At 39.2% G+C, this 23,827-nt stretch overlaps 1 protein-coding gene across 1 annotated transcript in view; it reads left to right on the forward strand.

The window, feature by feature from the left end:
- Positions 1-23,827, forward strand: part of MERTK (MER proto-oncogene, tyrosine kinase) — a 175,824-nt gene that overhangs the window by 49,061 nt on the left and 102,936 nt on the right. Inside the window, exons 5-6 of the mRNA XM_004388851.3 lie at positions 19,503-19,589; positions 23,209-23,324. Coding sequence (XP_004388908.2) covers positions 19,503-19,589; positions 23,209-23,324 — 203 coding nt within the window. The remainder of the gene's footprint in view (positions 1-19,502; positions 19,590-23,208; positions 23,325-23,827) is intronic.

Here is a 23,827-nt window from a genome sequence, read left to right on the forward strand (position 1 = left end):
TTTCCAAAGTGGTTTTATCATACTACATTCCCAGCACCATTGAGTGTGAGTTCCAGATGCTCCATCCACATCCTTGCCAACACCTAGTATAATCAGTCTTTTTAATTTCAGACATTCTAGTGGCTATGATTTTAGCATCTTTTTATGTGCTTTTTTACCAATCACATATCCTTTTTTGTGAAGTGTTTCTTCAGATCTTTTACCCATTTCCATATATATCTTTGAATCAGCTTATCAATTTCTAGAAAAAAGCCTGCTGTGATTTAGTTTGCAATTTATTGAATCTATAGCTCAGTTTAGGGGAAGTTGACATCTTAACAATATTGAGACTCCCGATTCATGAACATTTTATTTCTCTCCATTTTATTTAATTTTTCTTTAATTTCCCTCACAATATTTTACAGTTTAAAGTGTAGAGGTTTGTATGTCATTTCTTACACTTACTTTTAAATAATTTATATTTTTGATGTTAGTGGCATATTCAATTTCATTTTCTAGTCATTTACTACCAGTATGTAGAAATAGATATTTCAAAGTTGATCTTATTTATATCCTACAACCTTGCTAAATTCACTTTTTAGTTCTAATAGTTTTTTTTTTATTTTTTTGCTGCAAAGTCTTTCGGTTTTCTGTATAGATAATAATGTCTTCTGCAAATGGGGACAGTTTTACCTCTACATTTCCAATCCTACACATTTTATTTCTCTTTTTTTTTTATTTCACTGGCCAGGACCAATAAAAAGAAGCAGTGAGAGCAGCTGTCCCTTTCTGCTCCTATCACCAAGTATGGCGTTAATGGCGGATTTTGTAGATGCTGTTTATTAGGGTGAAGAAGTTTTCTTCTAATCCTAGTTTCCTGAGAGTTTTATTTTTTTATCATGATGATTGTCAGATTTTGTTAGATTCTTTTTCTGTATCTACTAACATCATTTTTTTCCCCCTTTATTCTCTTAATATAGTGAATTAATTGGTTGATTTTCAAATATTAAACCAGCATTGCATTCCTAGGGTTTTACTTGGTGATTATGTATGGTGGTAGGTTCATTTACTAATATTTATTTAATGATTTTAAATATGTCCACAAAGGCTACTAATTTATAATTTTCTGTTCTTCTAATATCAGTTTTTTGGTATCAGGGCATCACTGACCTCCTAGCACATTGGGAGGTGTTTCCTTCTCCTGTTTTCGAAAAAAGTTTAGCAACATTGGTATTATTTTAGAAAGGCATGTATAAAGTTCAGTTGGGGCTATAACCTTTTGTGTTTTGGACACTATTTTTCTGGCAATGTAGTCAAAGTTTGCATTACCTTTTTGATCAAGGTTAATGTGTTGGTTAAATGTTGAATATGAGGTTAACTGAAATCTCTAGGATTTTTTCTCATTAGCTGCTACAAAGCTAAAGCGCTGTTAATTATTTTTTGTATCTTGTATACTTCATTATTTTTGGAATCTCAGTGTAACATTTGACATTTATTCTTACTAAAATTTAGTTAATTGTTCTAACCTACTGATGTTGTTTTGAACCTTGATTCTCTCATTGGATTAGCAAGTCATCTCCCTGCTTTGTACAGACTGCCTTCTTTGTCTCTTCCAAGTCACTGATGGAAATGTGGATTCTAATGTAACCAAGGGCAGAGCCTAGTGGTCTATTAATAAGGACAAACTCTGACTGGACATCAGTACACTAAATCAACACTCTTGGCTACTGTTGTTCCACCAGTAGTAAATCTGCCTAATTTTATTTTTTCCACCATCTATTTTTCTCAGAAATTGGAAGTATGTTTTTCTATTTTTCAGTTTCTTTAAAATTAAAAGTATATTTTTGTGATTGATAGATATATATATTTATTGCACCTTACATGAAGGTTTACAGAGCAAACTAGCTTCTCATTAAACAATTAGTGTACATATTGTTTTATGACATTGATTTAACAACTCCACAACATGTTAACACTCTCCCTTCTCGACCTTGGGTTCCCTATTACCAGCATTCCTGTCCCCTCCTGCCTTCTAGTCCTTGCCTGTGGACTGGTGTGCCCCTTTAGTCTTGTTTTGTTTCATGGGCCTGTCTAATCTTTGGCTGAAGGGTGAACCTCGGGAGTGACTTCATTACTGAGGGTGTCCACGGGCCATACTCTCGGGGTTTCTCCGGTCTCTGTCAGGCCAGTAAGTTTGGTCTTTTTGTTGTTGTTCTTATACTTTAGATGAAAGTTTACAGAACAAATAGTTTCTCATTAAAGTGTTAGTGTACATATTGTTTTATGACAATGGTTAACAACCTCATGACATGTCAACACTGTCCCTTCTCAAACTTGGGTTCCCTATTACCAACTTTCCTGTCCCCTCCTTCCTACTAGTCCTTGTCCCTGGACTGCTGTGCCCCATTAGTCTCGTTTTGTTTTATGGGGCTGTCTAATCTTTGAAGGGTGAACCTCGGGAGTGACTTCATTACTGAGCTAAAAGGGTATCCAGGGGCCATACTCTGGGGGTTTCTCCAGTCTCTGTCAGGCCAGTAATTCTGGTCTTTCTTTGTGAGTTCGAATTTTGTTCTATATTTTTCTCCAGCTCTGTCCGGGACTTTCTGTTGTGATCCCTGTCAAAGCAGTCAGTGGTGGTAGCTGGGCACCGTCTAGCTATACTGGACTCAGTCTAGTGGAGGCCGTGGTAGTTGTGGTCCATTAGTCCTTTGGACTAACCTTTTCCTTGTATCCTGTTCTCTTCATTCTCCCTTGCTCCAGAAGTGGTGAGACCAGTGGAGTATCTTAGATGGCTTCTCACAAGCTTTTAAGACCCCAGACGCTACTCACGAAGGTAGAATGTAGAACATTTTCTTTATAAACCGTGTTATGCCAATTGAGCTAGATGTTCTCCAAGACCATGGTCCCCACAGCCCTCCACCCAGCAATTCAGTTTGGATGTGTCTATGGAGCTTCCATGACCTTTCCTTGTACAAGTTGTGCTGGCTTCCCCAGTATTGTGTACTGTCTTACCCTTCACCAAAGTTACCACTTATCTATTATCTATTTAGTTTTTCCCCCTGCTACCCCTCCCGTCCCTTGTGACCAACAAAGATTGTTTCTTTTTGCGTGTAAACTTTTTCATGAGTTTTTACAGTAGAGGTCTCATACAATATTTGTCCTTTTGTGATTGACTTATTTCACTCAGCATATGCTTCACAGATTCATCATTGTTCTTTATCATTGCACAATACTCCATTGTGTGTATGTACCATAGTTTATCCATTCATCTGTTGATGGGCATCTAGGTTGTTTTCATCTTTTTGCTACTGTGAACAATGCTGCAGTGAACATAGGTGTGCATATGTCTATTCGTGTGATGGCTCTTATTTCTCTAAGATATATTCCTAGGAGTGGGATTGTTGGATCTCTGGTATTTGTATTTCTAGCTTTCTAAGGAAGCGCCATATCATTTTCCAAAATTGTTGTATCATTTTGCATTACTACCAGCAATGCATAAGAGTTCCGATCTCCCCGCAGCCTCTCCAACATTTGTTATTTCCAGTGTTTTTGATTCGTGCCAGTAATGCCGGGGTGAGATGGTATCTCATTGTGGTTTTAATTTTCATTTCTCTAATGGCTAGTAATCTTGAGCATTTCCTCATGTGTAGGTTGGCCACTTGAATGTCTTCTTTGGTGAAGTGTCTGTTCATTTCCTTTGCCCATTTTTTAATTGGATTATTTGTCATTTTGTTGTAGAGGTGTTGGATTTTCTTGTAGATTTTAGAGGTTAGACCTTTGTCTGACTTGTAATGTCCAAAAGTTTTTTCCCAGTCTGTAGGTTCTCTTTTTACTCTTTTGGTTAAATCTTTTGATGAGCATAAGTGTTTAATTTTTAGAAGATCCCATTTATCTAGCTTATCTTCTGGAGTTTGTGTGTTGTTGGTTATGGTTTGTATCCTGTTAATGCCGTGTATTAAGGCCTGTAGTGTTGGTCCTATTTTTTCTTCTATGAACTTTATAGTTTTGGGCTTTATATTCAGGTCTTTGATCCATTTTGAAGTAGTTTTTGTATAGGGCGTGAGGTATGGGTCCTGTTTCATTTTTTTGCAGATGGACATGCAATTTTGCCAGCACCACTTGTTAAAAAGACTCTCTTTTCCCCATTTGGTGGACTCTGGGCCCTTGTCGAAGATCAGGTGACCATAGGTGGATGGATTTACATCTGGGTTCTCAATTCTATTCCATTGGTCAATGTATCTGTCGTTGTACCAGTACCAGGCTGTTTTGACTCCCGTAGCTGTGTAGTAGATTCTGAGGTCAGGTATTGAGAGTCCTCCTACTTTCTTCTTCTTCTTCAATAGTGCTTTACTTGTCTGGGGCTTCTTCCCTTTCCATATAATGATTAGTTTTTCCATCTCTTAAAAAAAATGTTGTTGGTATTTGTACCGGGATTGCATCGTATTTGTAAAGTGCTTTGGGTAGTATTGTCATTTTCACAATGTTGGGTCTACCTATCCATGAACATGGTATGTTTTTCCATTTATGTAGATCCTTTTGGGTTTCTTGCAGTAGTGTTTTATGGTTTTCTTTGTATAGGTCTTTTACATCCCTGGTTAGATTTATTCCTAAGTATTTAATTTTTGTAGGGGCTATTATAAATGGTATTGTTTTCCTGATTTCCTTTTCATTGTTCTCTTTATTGCTGTATAGGAATCCACCTGATTTTTTATGTTTATCTCATATCCTGCTGCTCTGCTGAATCTTTGTATTAGTTACAGTAGATTCTCATGGAGTCTTTAGGGTTTTCTCTGTACAGTATCATATCATCCGCAAACAGGGACAGTTTAACTTCTTCATTACCAATTTGGATGCCCTTTATTTCTTTTTCTTGCTTTATTGCTCTAACTAGTACTTCCAGCACAGTGTTAAATAGGAGTGGAGATAAAGGGCATCCTTGTCTTGTTCCTGTTCTCAAGGGGAATGTTTTTAGCCTCTCTCCATTAAGAATGATGTTGGCCATTGATTTTGCATAGATGCCCTTTATTATGTTGAGAAATTTCCCTTCTATACCTATTTGATTGAGAGTTTTTCTCAGGAATGGTTGTTGGACTCTGTCGAGTGCCTTTTCTGCGTCAATTGTGATGATCATGTGATTCTTTTCTTTCTTTTATGTATGTGGTGGATTACTTGGCTGATGACTCCTCTCTGAAAACCTTCCTGAAACCCCTCCTTCCCCTGTATATTCTCAATGCCTCTTCATAACTCCTCTCTCTCCCTCCACATTGAAGCATAGCCACCTACTTGTCTCCTTCCCCAACTCAAGAGAAGGTCGTTAATTAGTGTGATCGTTATGTTTCAATTATTAATTAGTTTAGCCCCATCATCCAGCACAGTGTCTGGTGCATGTAAGTGTTTCAATAAATGAATGAGTGAAGAAATGAATTACAAACAGTCTTAGGTCCCTTCAGTGGGACAAACGGACATAGTAATAATGAAGTAACTTGTGTTTGTATAATTATTTTTGCATTTAAACTCTTTCTCATCTCTTTTCTTATTTTATGTCTAACCAGTCTTTGAGATTAGTAGAACAGAATTTATTATACACATTTTGCAGACCCAAAGGGCCTAAATAAGTCTTAGGGAGAGAAAGAACCTGGAGCCTGTGGTCCTGACCCCCAAGGTCTGTGCTGGGCTTATGCGGCTACTTGATAACTACTTGTAACTATTCCCAAGTGTCTGAATTTTAACATTATAAAACAACTGAATAAAACTTCTTATTTAAGTGTTTTTAATTCTGAGGAAATTTTAATGAGCTTCTCCCAGTAGTTCAAGTTTGGGGGATGCCTTTAGGGGGCTATACCTGTTTCCGTCAAGTCAATTCTGACTCATAGTGACCCTATAGGAGTATATTAACTGCTCCATCGGGTTTCCAAGGTTGTAATCTTTACGGAGGAGCCCTGGTGGCACAGTGGTTAAGTGTTTGGCTGCTAACCAAAAGGTCGAATCCACCAGACACTCCTTGAAATCCGTATCGGGCAATTCTGCTCTATGCGACGGAATCAACTCGATGGTAATGGGTTTGGTTTGGTTTTGGTTAATCTCTTCAGAAGCAGATTGCCACATCTTTCTCCTACAGAGCAGCTGATAAGTTCAAACTACTGACCTTTGGGTTAACAGTCGAGCGCATAACCACCAGGGCTTGATGGAGGCTTAAAAAAAAACCAAACCAAACCTATTTCTGTTGAGTCGATTCTGATTCATAGTGACCCCAAAGGACAAAGCACAGTTGCCCCATAGGATTTCCAAGGCTGTAAATCTTTATGGAAGCAGACTGCCATGTCTTTCTCCCACAGAGTGGCTGGTGGGGCCCCTCATATGTTTGATGTAAAGCAGTGTTTGCAGGGAGGTGCCATCCTATCTTGAAATTAACTCCAGAAGTTAACTTCTCTGACGATCCCTTCTACTGAGAACATACTAAGTAAGGAAGTGGTTTAAATAGTTCTGATTGTTTGTATTACTTTGAACAACCATATTCATTTATGAACAGGAGGGTCATAAACTTTTCCCCTCTTGATAACAGATTTTTTCCTCTGTGATGCAAGAATTGTCTTTAAGAGCCATGAGCAAAGTACTTTGTCTGAAGGGCATTATTCTGAGTGAAAAAAGCCAATCTCAAAAGTTACATGCTGTATGATTCCATTTATATAACATTATGTAACATTTTCAAAATGGCAAAATTACAGTGATGGAGAACAAATTGGTGGTTGCCAGGATAGCTCCAGGATTGGGGGAGGGTGTGACTACAAAGGGGTAGCAGGAGGGAGCTTCTTTTTGTTAATGGAATAGCTCTGTATCCTTATTTGGTGGTGGTGGTTCTGCAAATCTATACCTGTGTTAAAATTTCATAGAACTGTACACTCCCCATCTCCTATTCCCAAAAAACGGATGAAATCTGAATAAGGTCTGTATTTTAGTTAAAAGTATTGTACCTCCTTCATTCAAAGATTAGATAGGCCCATGAAACAAAACGAGACTAAATGGGCACACCAGCCCAGGGGCACAGGAGGGGACAAGAAAGCTGCTAATAGGGAACCCAAGGTCCAGAAGGGGAGAGTGTTGACATGTCATGGGGTTGGCAACCAGTGTCACAAAACAATATGTGTATTAGTTGTTTAATGAGAAACTAATTTGCTCTGTAAACCTTCATCTAAAGTACAGTAAAAAAAAAAAAAAAAAAAAATTATACCAAAGTCACTTTCCTGATTTTGATCATTGTACCATGGTTACATAAAATCTTATCATTGAGAGAAGCTGGGTGTAGGGTGCACAGGAACTCTGGACTATTTTTGCAACTTCTTGTGACTCTAAAATTATTTCAGAATAAAAAGTTAAAGAAAATATTTTGTCATGGACAAAGCCAAATCAAAAATAAAGAGCAGAACTGCACAGAGCATTTGCTGCCTGGTGTTTAATGGTGGAATACACTAGGAGGGGAGTGGTTAAGATCCCCAGCGTTTGTGTGTTAGACTGATGCTGCTGGGCTGTTGTCTGTCCCTTCACAAGTTACTCAACTTCTTTGTATAAAATAGGAATAATCACAGTGTCTCCTTTATAGGGCGTTTATGAGGATTCAGTAAAATAATGAGCATAAAGTTCTTGGAACAGTGACAACACACAGGAATTACGCGAATGTTACCTGTTATAAATTTTTTGTGTTATTTTTATTTGCAGTAGTTACTGTCAATTTTCAGGTGCTTTTCTATTAACTGTGGTGGACTTGGGTTCATCTTTCTGTGTTTTATTTTTTTAAAAATATTTCACATTTAAAGCCACATTTAGAAAAGAGCTAAGCTATGTTTTTAGTTAGTTGGATATAGTTATTAATATTCATTTTAATAATAATAGTAACAATAATAATATCTAGAATTTATATAAAATCAGTTCATAATTCTCACAGTATTTTTTATAAGATTTACTTTGAGTATCATAAAAACCTGTTAGGCATTTTTAATATCCATTTTACAGATCAGCAAAATATTTGGAGTAATTAAGGGGCTTAATTGCATAAGGTCTATTCTTCACATGGCAACTGGAGCAATCTTGATGAAATACAAGTAAGATCATGTCAGTCCTCTACTCAGAGTTCCAGGTTTCCCATCCCACTCAGAGGAAAAGGCCAAGGTCTCTTCTGCCTGTTCCCTCTGCCTGGAACCTTCTTGCTTCCCTCAGTATCAGCCTGGACTATTCCTTCTCTCCAAGTCCTTCCTTAGAGGGCATTTCTCAAGAAGTCACCTCTGACTCCCTCTTTAAAGCCACAACATACTTCTCCACCCACCCCAACCCCTGATGCTTTCCTGTTTTTCCATAGTACTTAGCACATTCTGATACAGCATGCAGCTTACTTATTTATTAAGGATATTATTGTCTCTTCGTGAGAATATGAGCTCCATAAGGGCAAGGATCTTTGTTTTATTTATGGATATATCCCAAGTGCCTGGAAAAGTGTTTGACGCATAGTAATTACTCAGTAAATATTTGTTAGGAGTCCCTGAGTGGCGCAAATGGTTAAGTGCTCGACTATTAGCCAAAAGGTTCATGGTTCGAACCTACCCAGAGGCGCCTGAGAAGACAGGCCTAGTGATGTGTTTCTGAAAGGTCACAGCCTTGAAAACCCTATGGGGCAGTTCTACTCTGCACACATGGGGTCACCGTGAGTTGGAATCAAGTCAATGACAACTAACAACTTATTTGTTGCGTGAATGAATATTGAGTTCCAAGTTAGCAAGCTACTTCAGTTATGCAGAATATCCTTCTATTTGTTGCCTCCTTTGGTAGAAAGATGGACACTAGACAAATATAAAAGGACAGAATTGTTTAGCTAGTTAACTTGCAAGATTGGTTAATTCAGAACTCAAAGGATTGGCCTAACTGCTCTTAGAAATCACTTCTTCAGCAATTCTGATGGTCCTTCCTTCAAGGGAACATCCTGTTACTTTATGTTCCTTAAAAATATCTTTCAGACCTTGTGTCATAGGCTCTCTTTTTTTAAACCAGCAGAGGACCAAGCAAGAGGGGCATGAATCATAACTGAGTGAGGTAAAAAGGAGAACATCTTACTGTAAGGGGACTGCCCGCTAGGAGAAGACTCAGCTCAGCGAGACTCTGGAGGCTCCAATGCCAGGGGCGTTCAGGATGAGAGTGGGTGGTAGGGGCAGAGAGTCTGGGGGAGGATGATTTTCTCCCTGGAAAGTCACAGGGGTTGGACTATATAACTTCAAGTTCTGTTCCAGTCTGGTGGTTACTCTTCGTCCATAGAAGAACAGAAGGTGATAGGAAGCTGTGTTTTCTTAGTGCACACTAGTTGCTGTATTCAATCCAGGCTTATAAATTAGTCTGTAGTTGGGAAGAAGAGAGTGCCAAACAAACTGCTACATTGGACACTTCAGCTGAATAAATTAAACAAAGAAGACTATACTTGGCCTCCGTTGCCCATCTAGTTCTAGAGAAAGTTAACTTTAGTTTGAACAATTTCAAAGGTTATGATAGTTTTTTACTTCTCTCTGCTGGCATCTCTTTGGCCTGTGGGCATTAACCTCTTCAGGCCATTGGGGAAAATTGCTGTAATGCGTGGTTTGGCTACTCCTGGGCACCTCTGAATGTGTGTGAGTGCCTCGTTGTGCCAGGGTATTTGCTACAGATTGTTTTCCTGACCATGAGTGCGCTTTGAAAAGAAGCACAAAGAAGAAAAATGACTTTCTGCTTAACCTAAAATAATGACCCACCATAACCAGTTTCATTTTCAGCATTGATAAACCTTACAGACCTAAAGTACAGTGGAAGCGAATTGTCTTACTTTAAGATCTTTAACTGGATAATGGATCTCAATTAAAAAAACCTTCTGTTTTATAGTAGAACTGGCTCTTCCCCTCATGACCAGTTTGGAATTTGATTTGTAGTTTGTCCTCACCTGTTTCCTAAGAGTTTTTATAAGAGTAGTTGAGTTCAAATGACTGGTTTTAACCTGTGAATGTCCACTCAGATATATAAAAAATACAAGTTATGTCACAGCTCCCTGTCTTCTGATTAAGCCAAAGCTGATTTTTCTAGGTGGAAGTCAAGTTTTGCACGTTTATGGAGTCTGGTGAAATGAACATCTCATTTGGGAGCTTATGATTTGGAAGGTTAAAAATGATGATGCAACATGAAAACCAAAGTGTCAAAGGCCTGACTGTGAAATAGTGGTCCACAGAGCACAGGCTGCAAGTGGGCTGTGAGCACAGGTGGTATAGAGGGATCAATGTCTTTTTGTGTGTGTGGTAAAAATATATGTATAATAAAACATTTGCCATTTCAACCATTTTTATGTATACAATTCAGTGGCATTAATTATTTTTACAATGTTGTGCAAGCATCACCATTATCCCATTTCAAGGTTTTTTCATCATCCATAATAGAAGCTCGGTGTCCCCTAAGCAACAACTTCACATTTCCACCTCTCACCTACCCCTGGTAACTACTAATAAACTTTGATCTCTATATTTGCCTGTTCTATGTATTTCGTATAATTGGGATCATACAATATTTGTCCTTTTGTGTCTGACTTATTTCATGCAGTATGATGTTTTTTAAGATTCATCCATATCATAGCATGTATCAGAACTTCATTTCTCCTACTGGCTGAGTAGTATTCCACTGTATGTATGTACCATATTTTGTTTATCCATTCATCTGTTGATGGGCATTTAGGTTGTTTCCACATCTTGGCTATTGTGAATACTGTTGGCAATGAACTTCAGTGTACATGTATGTGTGTGTGTCCCTGGGGTCAATGTCTTGATCCTCAGCCTATATGTGTTGTCTTTTTTTCTAAAATCAGTGCCTGACAAAGAGCCCAAAGTCCAGATGCCTTGCCAGTTCTTCTGTTCACCTCCTGTTTCCCTATCATCTCTCCCTCACTTTACAAAAGAAAAAAGACGCCTCTCTCACCTATCTGAAATCACTATCGGGAAGAAGTTCTCAGATGCATTGATCTCAAGATCCTTTGAGCTCTGTCTTAAAAATTATTGAGGAGGCTCTAGCCTCAGTGTAGCATTTGTCATGTAGTCATATATTCTGGCACAGCCTTTGTGGGCTGATGCCCACTGGGATTCCCTCATTTTTTAAGTATTATTCCACTAGTGAAAAGCTTTGAATTTAAAAATATCAGATAGAAAATTTCCTACACAATAGATGGATAGAAGACAACAAAATAAGCTTCTCAGGTAAGAAGCAAGTATTTGCAAGAATTATATCTGGCTAGTAGTCTTTCTTCAGTTCATGAGAATGAGGGATAGATCACCCAGTAAACAAGGTAAGCACATGCTTAGGGCATCAACAAAACAGGGGTAGCAGTTTCCAAAGCAAAGACCCATAGATGCCAAGCAGACAGGACACAAGGGAAAAGGGAAGGGAACTGGCAGGGCACTAAATGAAATTGATACTTGCTTCAGTATTTGAGAATGGGCTGGCCAGAAATAAAGTTCATGCGGGGTCACAAGGACACCCACATGCAAGGCTGTTTAATGTTTGAAGCCCCTACTCCTTCAACACCTTTGTTGACATCTGTCTCCTACTGTCTCCACCCGTGTAATTGAAACTCCTTAAATCTTGGCGGGTCTCTTGGGAGTATACTATTTCTTTCTAATAAATGAGGTAGTGGTGGGCTGTCTAGTCTAATTCGTGCTACTTTCACCTAATATGCAACTGGATCCAACATGAGCGGTTACTGGGTAAGGATGGATTATATTAATAGATAACAGGTTGCTGATCCATTTTGAGAGAACCATCTTGTACATACCTGTCTGCTGACCCAGCAAATCCAGCCAGGAGGGCCAGCAATTCTCGTTGCCATGATACAAACACAAGGGTATGCTCTTGCGCATGCCCTGGTAAACAACCATTGGAAACTCCAGTCCCAGATGACTCACAAAATCGAAGGAACCTGATTAAGTTGACCATTGCAATGAATTCGATCAAGGTACCTTTAAACTATATAGCATATGCGGACACTGTTATGTCCTAAGTTTTATTTTTTAATTTTATTGTGCATTAAGTGAAAGTTTACAGAGCAAGTTAGTTTCTCATTCAAAAATTTATAGACAAATTATTTTGTGACACTGGTTGCAATCCCCGCAACATGTCAGCACTCTCCCCCTTTCCACCCTGGGTTCCCCATGTCCATTCGTCCAGATTACCTGTCCCTTCCTTCTCGTCTTTGCTTTTGGGCAAGTGTTGCCCTTTTGGTCTTGTATTCTTGATTGAACTAAAAAGCACTTTTCTCAAGTATGTTCTTGTTTGTTTTATAGGACTGTCCAGTCTTTGGCTGGAAGGTGGACTTTGGGAGTAGCTTCAGTTCTGAGTTAGCAGGGTGTCCGGGGGCCATAGTCTCAGAGGTCCCTCCAGTCTCTGTCAGAGCAGTAAGTCTGGTCTTTTTTTGTGAATTTGAATTTTGTTCTGCATTTTTCTCCTGCTCTGTCCAAGACCCTCTACTGTGATCCCTGTCAGAGTGGTCAGTGGTGGTAGCCAGGCACCATCTAGTTCTTCTGGGCTTAAGCCAGTGGAGGCTCTGGTTCATGTGATCCATCAGTATTTTCCTTGTATCTTTGGTATTCTTCATTCTCCTTTACTCTGGACAGGATGGGATCAATAGATGTATCTTAGATGGCCGCTTGCAGCCTTTTAAGACCCCAGACACTACTCACTAAGCAGGATGTAGAAAATTTTCTTTATGAACTATGTTATGCCAATTGACCTAGATGTCCACCGAGACCATGGTCTCCAGCCCTTAGCCCCAGTAACTTGGTCCCTCAAGGTGTTTGGATGTGTCTAGGAAATGTCTATGACTTTGCCTTAGTGAAGTTGTGCTGACTTCCTCTATATCGTCTACTATCTAGTTAGTGACTTCCCCTCCTTCCCCTACATTCCCTCATAACCATCAAAGAATATTTTTTTCCTGTATGTAAACATTTTCTTGAGTTTTTACGATACTAGTCTCATACGATATTTGTCCTTTTATGGTTGACTTATTTCACTCAATATAGTGCCCTCCGGATTCATCCATATTGTGAGATGTTTTGCAGATTCATTGTTGTTCTTTATTGTTGCATGCTATTCCGCTGTGTGTATGTACCATAATTTGTTTATTCATTCATCTCTTGATGGGTACTTAGGTTGTTTCCATCTTTTTGCTATTGTAAATAATGCTGCAGTGAGCATGAGTGTGCATATGTCTTTTCATGTGATGGCTCTTATTTCTTTAAGACATCTTCCTAGGCTTGGGATTGCTGCATCATATGATACTTCTATTTCTAGCTTCTTAAGGAGGTGCCATATCATTTTCCATAGTGGTTGTACCATTTTACATTCCTGCCAGCAGTGCTTAAGAGTTCCAATCTCCTGGCAACCTCTCCAACGTTTGTTATTTTTTGTTTTTTTGGATTAGCATCAGTAATGCCTGGGTGAGATGGTATCTCATTCTGGTTTTGATTTGCATTTCTGTAATGAGTAATGATGTCGTCCAAAGTGATTGTATGATTTTGCTTTTCCGCCACCTATGAATGAGAGTTCTTATTGCTCCATATTCTCACAAACAATTGATATTGTCAGTTTTTTGGATTTTAGCCATTCTAATCGTTGTGTGGTGGTATCTTATCATTGTTTTAATTTACAATTCCCTAATGTCAGAACAAGGCCAGGGGCCAACAATAGAATACACCATCAGTTGCTTATATCCAAGTTCAAGTTGAAACTGAAGAAAATTAGAACAAGTCCACAAGAGCCAAATTATGACCTTGAATATATCTCACCTGAATTTAGAGACCATCTCAAGAATAAATTTGACACATTGAACACTATATGACCGAAGACCAGACTAGTTGTGGAATGACACCAAGGACATCATACATGAAGAAAGCAAGAGGTCATTACAAAAACAGAAAAGAAAGAAAAGACCAAAATGGATATCATAAGAGACTCTAAAACTTGCTCTTGAACGTCAAGTAGCTAAGCAAATGGAAGAAATGATGAAGTAAAAGAGCTGAACAGAAGATTTCAGAGGGCAACTGAGAAGACAAAGTATTATAATGACATGTGCAAAGACCTGGAGTTAAAAAAACCAAAAGGGAAGAACATGTTCGGCATTTCTCAACCTGAAAAAACTGAAAAAAAAAAAAAAAAAAAAAAATTCAAGCCTGGAGTTGCAATATTGAAGGATTCTACAGGAAAAATATCAAATGATGCAGGGAACATCAAAAGAAGATGGAAGGAATACACAGAGTCACTATATGAAAAAGAATTGGTCAATGTTCAGCCGATTCAGGAGGTAGCATATAATCAGGAACTGAAGGTTACAAGGGATGGTACTGAAGGAGGAGGTACAAGCTGCACTGAAGGCATTGGTGAAAAGCAAGGATCCAGGAATTGACGGAATACCAATTGAAATGTTTCAACAGATGGATACAGCACTGGAAGTGCTTACTTGTCTATGCCAAGAAATTTGGAAGACAGCTACTGGCCAACCGACTGGAAGAGATCCATATTTATGCCTATTCCCAAGAAAGGTGATCCCACTGAATGTGGAAATTATTGAACAATATCATGAATATCACGTACAAGTAAAATTTTGCTGAAGATCATTCAAAAGCTGCTGCAGCAGTATATTGACAGGGAACTGCCAGAAATTCAAGTCAGATTCAGAAGAGGACATGGAACCAGGGATATCATAGCTGATGTCAGATGGATCATGGCTGAAAGCAGAGCATACCAGAAAGATGTTTGCCTGTGTTTGATTGACTATGCAAAGAATTCAACTGTGTGGATCATAACAAATTATGGATAATGTTGCAAAGAATGGGAATTCCAGGACACTTAATTGTGCTCATGAGGAACCTGTACATAGATCAAGAGGCAGTTGTTCAAACGAACAAGGGATACCGCATGGTTTAAAGTCAGGAAAGGTTGTGCTTCAAGGTTGTATCCTTTCACATACCTATTCAATCTGTATGTTGAGCAAATAATCCAAGAAGCTGGACTGTATAAAGAAGAACAGGGTATCAGGATTGGAGGAAGACTCAGTAACAACCTGTGTTATGCAGACGACACAACCTTGCTTGCTGAGAGTGAAGAGGACTTGAAGCACTTACTGATGAAGATCAAAGACCACAGCCTTCAGTATGGATTACACCTCAACATAAAGAAAACAAAAATCTTGACAACTGGACCAATAAGCAACCTCATGGTAAACAGAGAAAAGATTGAAGTTGTTAAGGATTTCATTTTACTTGGATCCACAGTCCACACCCATGGAAGCAGCATTCAAGAATCAAAAGAAGCATTGGGCAAATCTGCTGCAGAAGACCTCTTTAAAGTGTTGAAAAACAAAGATTTCACCTTGAAGACTAAGGTGTGCCTGACCCAAGCCATGGTGTTTTCAATCGCCTCATATGCATGTGAAAGCTGGATGATGAATAAGGAAGATTGAAGAAGAATTGATGCCTTTGAATTGTGGTGTTGGTGAAGAATATTGAATATACCATGGACTGCCAAAAGAACAAACAAATTCTGTCCTGGAAGAAGTAACAACCAGAATGCTCCTTAGAAGCAAGGATGTCGAGACTGTGTCTCACATAGTTTGGACATGTTATCAGGAGGGATCAGTCCCTGGAGAAGGACATCATGCTTGGTAAAGTAGAGGTCAGCGAAAAAGAAGACTCTCAGGGGGATGGACTGACGCAGTGGCTGCAATAATGGCTCAAGCATAGCAGCAATTGTTAGGATGGCATAGAATGAGGCAGTGTTTTGTTCTGTGGTACGTAGGGTTGCTATGTGTCGGAACCGACTCAACGGCAGCTAACAACAACAACAGTGACAAATGATGTTGAGCATCTTTTCATGAGCTTATTTGCCATCTGTATATCTTCTTTGGTGAAGTGTCTCTTCAGATCTTTTACCCATTTTTAAATTGGGTTGTTTATTTTCTTATTTTTGAGTTGCAAGAGTTCTTTGTATATTTTAGATATCAGATATATGTTTTGTAGATATTTTCTCCATTTCATTTTGCCTTATCTTCTCTTAATAGTGTCTTTGGTGGAGCTGAAGTTTTTAAGTTTAATGAAGTCTAACCAGTTTTTTCTTTCATGGATTGTGCTTTTGGTATTATATTTTAAGACTCTTTATCAAACCCAAGTAGATTTTCTCATTTGCTTTCTTCTAGTTTTGCATTTATGCCTTTAAAGATCCAATTATTTTCTCCTTTGAGTATTTTGTTGATACTAGGTGTTTTCACTAATGAAGGCATGCTGAGTAAAGGGCCAATTCAGAATTTTTGTTATGAATTACGGATTTTGATACTCATTATCTCAGATCACATCTGTCCCAATGGCCCCTGGACAGTGTAAATCTTGCCGATATGAGTCAATGATGTAAGCGGCTTTTTAAATTTTATTTCTTGTAAATTTACAAAACATGAGGTAAAACATGAAGACACCTGGCAATGACTGCGTATACATTTTATCCTAGCCACCTTCTTTTTAGCCTTTTTTATTATTTTTCATGAAATTTTTTCAAACATCACTCAATGCATTCTTCCTTACTGCATAAGCAGTACTTACAGCCCAAATAAGGCCAAGGGATTTTTTTTTTTAATTGTACTTTAGGTGAAAGTTTACAGGACAAATAATTTCTTATTAAACAGTCAGTACACATATTGTTTTATAATATTGGTTAACAACCCCATGACATGTCAGCATGCTCCCTTCTTGACCTTTTTTTTTTTTTTTAAATTGTACTTCAGGTGAAGGTTTACAGAACAAATAGTTTCTCATTAAACAGTAGTACACATACTGTTTTATGACATTGGTTAACAACCCCATAACATGTCAACCTTCTAACAACCCTGTGACATGTCAACCCTCTCCCTTCTCAACCTTTTTTTTTTGGGTGAAAATATACATAGCCAAAGATACACCATTTCAAAACTTTCTACATGCACAGTTCAGTGACATCAACTATGCTCTTCCTATTGTGCTGCTATTCTCACTTAAGATGAAGGCTTACAGAACACAACAGTTTCTCATTTAACAGTTACTACACATGTTGCCCTATGACAATGGTTAACAACCTCACAACACATCAACACGGTCCTTACTCAAACTTGGGTTCCCTATCACCAGCTTTCATGTCCCTTCTGCCTTCAAGCCCTTGTCCCTGGACTGCTGTGCCTCATTAGTCCCATTTTGTTTTATGGGGCTGTCCACTCCCTGGCTGAATGGTGAACCTCAGAAGTGACTTCACCACTGAGCTAAAAGGGTGTTTGGGGGCCATACTCTCGGGGTTTCTCCAGTCTCTTTCAGGCCAGTAAATCTGGTCTTTTTTGTGTGTGTTAGAATTATGTTCTACATCCTTCTTCAGCTCTGTCTAGGACCCTCTGTTGTGATCCTGGTCAGAGCAGTCGATGGTAGCCAGGCACCATCCAGCTGTACTGGACTCAGTCTGGTGGAGGCCTTGGTAGCTGTGGTCCATTAGTCCTTTGGACTAATCTTTTCCTTGTATCCTGTTCTCTTCATTCTCCCTTTCTCCTGAAGGGGTGAGACCAGTGGAGTATCTTAGATGGCTGCTCACAGGCTTTTAAGACCCCAGACTTTACTGACCAAGGTAGAATGTAGAACATTGTCTTTATAAACTGTTATGCCAACTGAGCTAGATGTTCCCCGAGACCATGGTCCCAAGGGCTTTCTTTTTTTTAATCTCAGGAATACTACCACTACAGTGCTTTCTTCATTACTGCAAAAGCAGTACTTAGAGGCAAAACAAATCAAACTAAAGGAATTTAAATCTCAGGAAAATTACCACTAATAAGTATTCTTCATTATAACTAAAGCAGTACTAACAGCTAAGAAGCAGAATCAGCTGCCCTGGAATACGGCAGAATTGCTCACAGTGGTGCATTCCACCTGCTACACGTGGGAGCAATGATTGGGCCCTAAGATTGAGTGCAGGATAAGAATAACTTGTAGGGGTTCCAATCTCTTGAAAAGTTACCACTGCAATACATTATTCCTTGTTGCAAAGGCATTATTTTCTGTTCAGAAGCTAGAAGAGAAGGGAGCCAGTAACAACTAGAAAGAATAGCATAAAGAAGAAAATGGCCAGTATGAGTGAATGAAGATTGGCAATAGCTTATTCTCGAGATAAGTCCCTTCTCACGAGAACATAGTAACTGGGAAAAATAGTGATAAGGCTTATCTCACAGAAATAAAGGCAAACCTGTCAAAAGTTTAGAAAATTCACACATATGATAGGCATCACCTAAGACAATGCTATATCTACACAAAAAATTGAGGCTCCCACTCAGAATTTTTGAGTTTCATGCATTTCAAAAGGCTCCCACCTTGAGGCTAAACATGTTAAAATTGGGCTGCCCCCTTTCCAAAGAACTGCAGAGGCGAAAAAAGTAGATGGGATACCATATGTCCCACGGATCTTGAAAAGGTTAAGCCTGTCATCCATTTTGAGTTAATTTTTGTGAAAAGTGTAAGGTCTGTGTTTATGTTTTACTTTTTTGCATACCGATGTCCAATTGTTCAAACATTATTTATTGAAAAGACTATCCTTTCTCCTTGAAGTACCTTTGTGCTTTGTCAAAAATCATTTGACTACATTTCTGTCGGTCCTCGACAACTTTTTAATCCCGTGGTTTCTGGTCATTGTACCCCTCTCAGCACAATGTGCTCATGCCTCCCACATATGGCCCAGCCCCAGAGAGGAATGTTGAGCAATGAGGAAGGTCATCACCAGCCTGCTTCCTCTTGGCCTCTGATTCTCTGGGTTACCTCTTTTCTTATTTAAATTAATGAACCTATATATGTGTATATATATATTTCTAAGACGTCTTCAAACCTCTGAAATTATGGAAACTTTTCTTCATTTAGCATCAGTGGGTTCTCTTTGAGTAGTAGTAATGCCTTTTGTTTCTATAATAATTCATTATAAATTGGACACTTTTTACTATTAAAAAAGGATCTATTACAAGAACAGATCATCTGAAACTTTTAAAAATGTGACTTTCCCCCTGCTGTTTCTGGTTTTCTGAAATGTATGTTCGTAGAATAGTGGCATAGTATGGACTGGGGGTTAAACAGTAGGGTATTATCTGGGTGATCCTCAGAAACCACTTTTTTGATGTTAGGGCCAGCAATTCCCTTACCTCCTTGCAGTAATTTAAAAATCTCAGACTGCTTTGTTACCTAATGCCTCCCTGGCAGGGAAAAATAAAGGATCTGAATGAAGAACAGCCACCTTTTGGACCCACAGTTGCCTTGTTCCTGGGACCCAGGGTTTAACCCTAGGCTTGGTTGTATGTTGGCAACACACTTATACATTAACTTTTCACTTATGGCTTGAGGCAATGAACCAAGAAACAAAAGATGCTGAGGAAAAGTGTAGAATTTTGGTAAATAGCAACCTGTTTCTCTGCGACTGGTCTCACGGTTCTCCTTCCTTTCCAGGTCTGACGGAGATGGCGATCTTCAGTTGTGAGGCTCACAATGATAAAGGACTGACCGTGTCCAAGGGTGTGCAGATCAACATCAAAGGTAGGCAGCAAGGCCAGGGTCCCACAGGTGTGTTCTGGGAATTGGTGGGTGGCACATAGCCAAACATGAGCTCCATAGCCAGCTGCCTGGGTTTGAGTCTCATGGCCTTTGTGACCTTGGACAAGTCACTTAATCTCTCTGGCTTCAGTGTCCCTCTCTGTAAAGTAGGAATAATTACCCAAAGTACCTATTGTTGAGGGTTCAATGAGCCAATGAAAGTAAAAGCACTCACACCAGTGCCTGGCACATAAGTCTTTGATATACTTTAGCTAGTTTAGTTCTGCTTAGCCCAAGAAGAAAACCAGCTAAAATATTTACTTTTGATCATCTTAGTTCCTATTTTTACTTTTTCCTCTTCACCATGAGATAGTCCTCATTACCCCTTGGAGAGCCTCTGAGGTTGGGGGCAGCTTGGGGGCATGGAAATAGAGAAAGGGTTCTGCCCTTCCCAGGGCAGCCAGCACTGAGCTAAGTCTCTGCTGATTGCTTACTGTGAGGGAGAGGAGTGCAGAGAGCAAGTCAGAATTCACTCTTCTGCCTGGGCCCACTGCTCCTGACCCTCTTTCTCCCAATCTCCCTCTCGTTCTTTTTTCTCTAAGCTGAGATTTCACTACAGCTGAGCTTGTTTTATAGTGAATTATAATAACTAAGTTTCAGAGGCATTTCTTTGAAGGTCCCCTAGAGTAATGGAGACATTCTAATCCAGACTATCTACCTTGTCCTCCTTCTGTGTGATCAAAGGTATTTAAACCTGAAACTTGAAAGGAAATACAAAATATTATCTTTATATCTCTTTTAAAGTCATCTTCCCTACCATCTCATAAAGAAGTTAAAACAAATTTTGTTTTATTATTTGTTCTTAATTTAGACATTGAGAAATAAATATTGTGTTCATATCCCTTTTAGTCTTATCCTTGGAGAAACAGTACAAGGGAAAAACAGGAAGTGTTTGATAATGAGTTAAATGTTGGGCAACATACAGAAGGGGACTCAAAATTATGAAATAAGTTATGCTGAAAAAAGGTGCTGATGTTTAGTTTTAGCAAATCAACTGGATGAGGGCTACTAAAGGGCATTTCCTAAAAGTTCACTGGAATAAAAACATGAGCAAACTAAAAAAAAAGTTATTACTGGAGGAACTGTATAACTTCCTTCCTTCATTACGAATCCCATTATTACAATAAAAAGGAAATGTTGGGAATTTCAGGAATTCATGTGTGGGAGTAAATTTATAAAGACATTTTCATAAAGTATAAGCCATATTAAAATTTAGAAATCCATAAAATGAGAAGTATTTCTTTAATTTTATGCTTCTCACAGAACCCTAGCTAAGATTTTTTTTTAGTAAATCCTGTTTCCAGAACTCATGTGTTTTGGCTTTCACTTATTTAAAATTTATGGCAAAGCAACCAAAACTCCCTTCTTCTAATCTGTTATTACTATGGCATATGCTGTTGAATTATAATCTGGAAAGGCAGACATTTTAGGATATTTCTACAAATAATCTGTTTAGGGAAGTGATTAAAACAAAATGCTGATTCTTCCCCACTCAGCAAGCTGCATACCTTCAGTGGTAAAACGGAAATTCCTAAATGTGGTACCCAGTGCACACTTAATGTGGTCCCAACCCATCTCCCCCTTTTCTCCTGCTCATCCCGTTATCACCTCCATCATCACCACACCTGTCATTGGCCTCTACATGTGTTATCTCATTTGATCCTGACCACAGCTCTGTGGAGCAGTTATTATCTTCATTTATAAAAGAGGGAACTAAGGCTTATTTTATTTATAGAAGAAGGAACTGAGAGGGCTTGTAATTATGTCTGGAGCCATATAGTTGGCTAGGTGGTAGGCCAGATTCCTCAGACCCCACTGATGCTCAGGCCAGTCTGCTTACTGTCCCAAGCAACCAACGGGCCTAGGGTTAAGCAGACCTGAGCTTAAGTCCTGATTCTACTGCGTACAGGCTCTGTGACCTTTGGCAAGTTTTTAACTTCTGTGATCTTCAGCTTCCTAATCTGTAAATAAGTATAATGAGAATACCTCTCTGATAGGGTATCAAGTGTTTGAAGGGTATGAAGTCCATAAAGTGTCTGGCAAATAGTAAGCACACAAAATGTTGTTGTTGTTGTCAGGTGCCATCGAGTCTGCTCTGACTCATAGCAACCATATGTACAACAGAACAAAACATCGCCCGGTCCTGTGCCATCCTAGTGATTGTTGTTATGCTTGACCTCATTGTTGGCAGCCATTGTGTCAATCCATTTCCTTCAGGGTCTTCCTCTTTTTCACTGACCCTCTACTTTACCAAGCATGACGTCCTTCTCTAGGGACTGCTCCCTCCTGGTAACATATCCAAAGTATGTGAGATGAAGTCTCGCCATCCTTGCTTCTAAGGAGCATTCTGGCTGTACTTCTTCCAACACAGATTTTTTCATTCTTTTGGCAGTCCATGGTATATTCAATATTCTTCACCATCACCAGAATTCAAAGCATCAGTTATTCTTTGATCTTTCTTATTCATTGTCCACCCTTCACATGCTTATGAGGCAATTGAAAACACCATGGCTTGGGTCAGGCACACCTTTGTTCTGAAAGAGACATCTACACAAAATGTTAGCCATCGTTATTTTTTATTATGAGTGCAATTATTAACAATTAAAAATTAAATTTAGCCCAAAGAAATAAGATCTCCAAACTTCAGATCATTCTTAAAAACTAACTGAAGTAGCTATCTAGGTCCCACATATGGTTCAGGTCAACACACATCCGTTATTGTCAAACCCCACCTCCCAACTCCATTCAAGCGGCTACAGTTGTGCAGTTGGCTCTTCTGGTTGACCTCACTCTCACCTGTTTCCTCGATCTGGAAAGCTTTCCACCAACAAAACTCCTCCTCTCCCCAGTACGCACACACAACTCTCCTGTGGCATCCCATTATTCTCGGCACAGGGCCCTCTTGTCCTTGGTTAAGGTGGGTCTTTTCCAGTCAATCTGTGTGCTCCATGAGGGTGGGTCTGTGACTCTTAATACCTTGAAGAGTACCTGCACACAGCAGGGTTAGTGAACACGAACTCATTAAAGGAAATGAATGTTTCCATATATTTTTCCAGCTAAAAGTTTGCCTGACTTAGTCAGTGGCAGGAAAGTGGGTCTTTGTTCCATTTTCCTGGCCCAGGCAGGATCATTCTGTCACTAGAAGGCTTAATCTGTGCACTAACAAGATTACTCCTCCAGCATAGGGTGACTTCTCTTTAAAACAGGTATCTAGTTTCTGGAGCCCCTGGTTGGCACTAACAGTTAACATGGTTGCTTGTAACCAAAACATTGGCAGTTGAAGTCTACCCAGAGGCACCTCAGAAGAAAGAACTGGTGATCTACTTCTGAAAAATCTGCCACCGAAAACCCTGTGGAGCAAATTCTACTCTGAAATGCATGGGGTCACCATGAATCAGAATCTACTCAGTGGCAACTGGTTTGTTTTGTTTTTTCGTTATCTAGTTTCTAGTTTTCTTCCTCTTAAGAACCTGAAAACAGATTTGGTATTAATGTGCTCATTTAGTACTTGTGGCCTCCTGTGGTTTATAATTGTGCTTATGTATGTGTGTTTTTTGCTTAGTAATCCCCTCCCCACCAACTGCAGTCCATGTCCACAACAGCACTGCACACAGCATCCTGATCTCCTGGGTCCCAGGTTTTGATGGATACTCTCCCTTCCGGAATTGCAGCATTCAGGTAAACTTCTAAGGTGAAGAGGGAAGTAGTTTGGTGCTTTGTGGATTTACTTTATTTTTCTTCTTCTTGATGAAAGAGCTTGGGATGTCTGTTGTTTTCCATGGGAGAGAATGAGAACCTTCTGGGAGAGCCTCTGCAGGGTGCTGTATGGATGGGCACTGAGGGCATTTCTCTACCTCCCTTAGAGTCCCTTGACCTCTCTACCCTGCTCAGAGCTCACTGTGCATGGGGCTATTTCATGGTGATCTGCCTTTGAATGCTGCCTCTTTCCTGTGCATGGTCTGGGGCCCAACCAGAAGAGAAGCATGTTTTTAAAGAAGAATATCATAAGACCAGAGAGGATTAATTTTAATTTTTATTTTTTATTGTACGTCAGGTGAAGGCTTACAGAACAAATAGTTTTTCATGAAACAGTAGTACACATGTTGTTTTATGACATTGGTTAACAACCCCACAACATGTCAACCCTCTAACTTCTCAATCTTTTTTTTTGGTGAAAATAC

This window comes from Trichechus manatus, unplaced genomic scaffold (genome assembly GCF_000243295.1).
Source record: "Trichechus manatus latirostris isolate Lorelei unplaced genomic scaffold, TriManLat1.0 scaffold00219, whole genome shotgun sequence".
Taxonomy (NCBI): domain Eukaryota; kingdom Metazoa; phylum Chordata; class Mammalia; order Sirenia; family Trichechidae; genus Trichechus; species Trichechus manatus.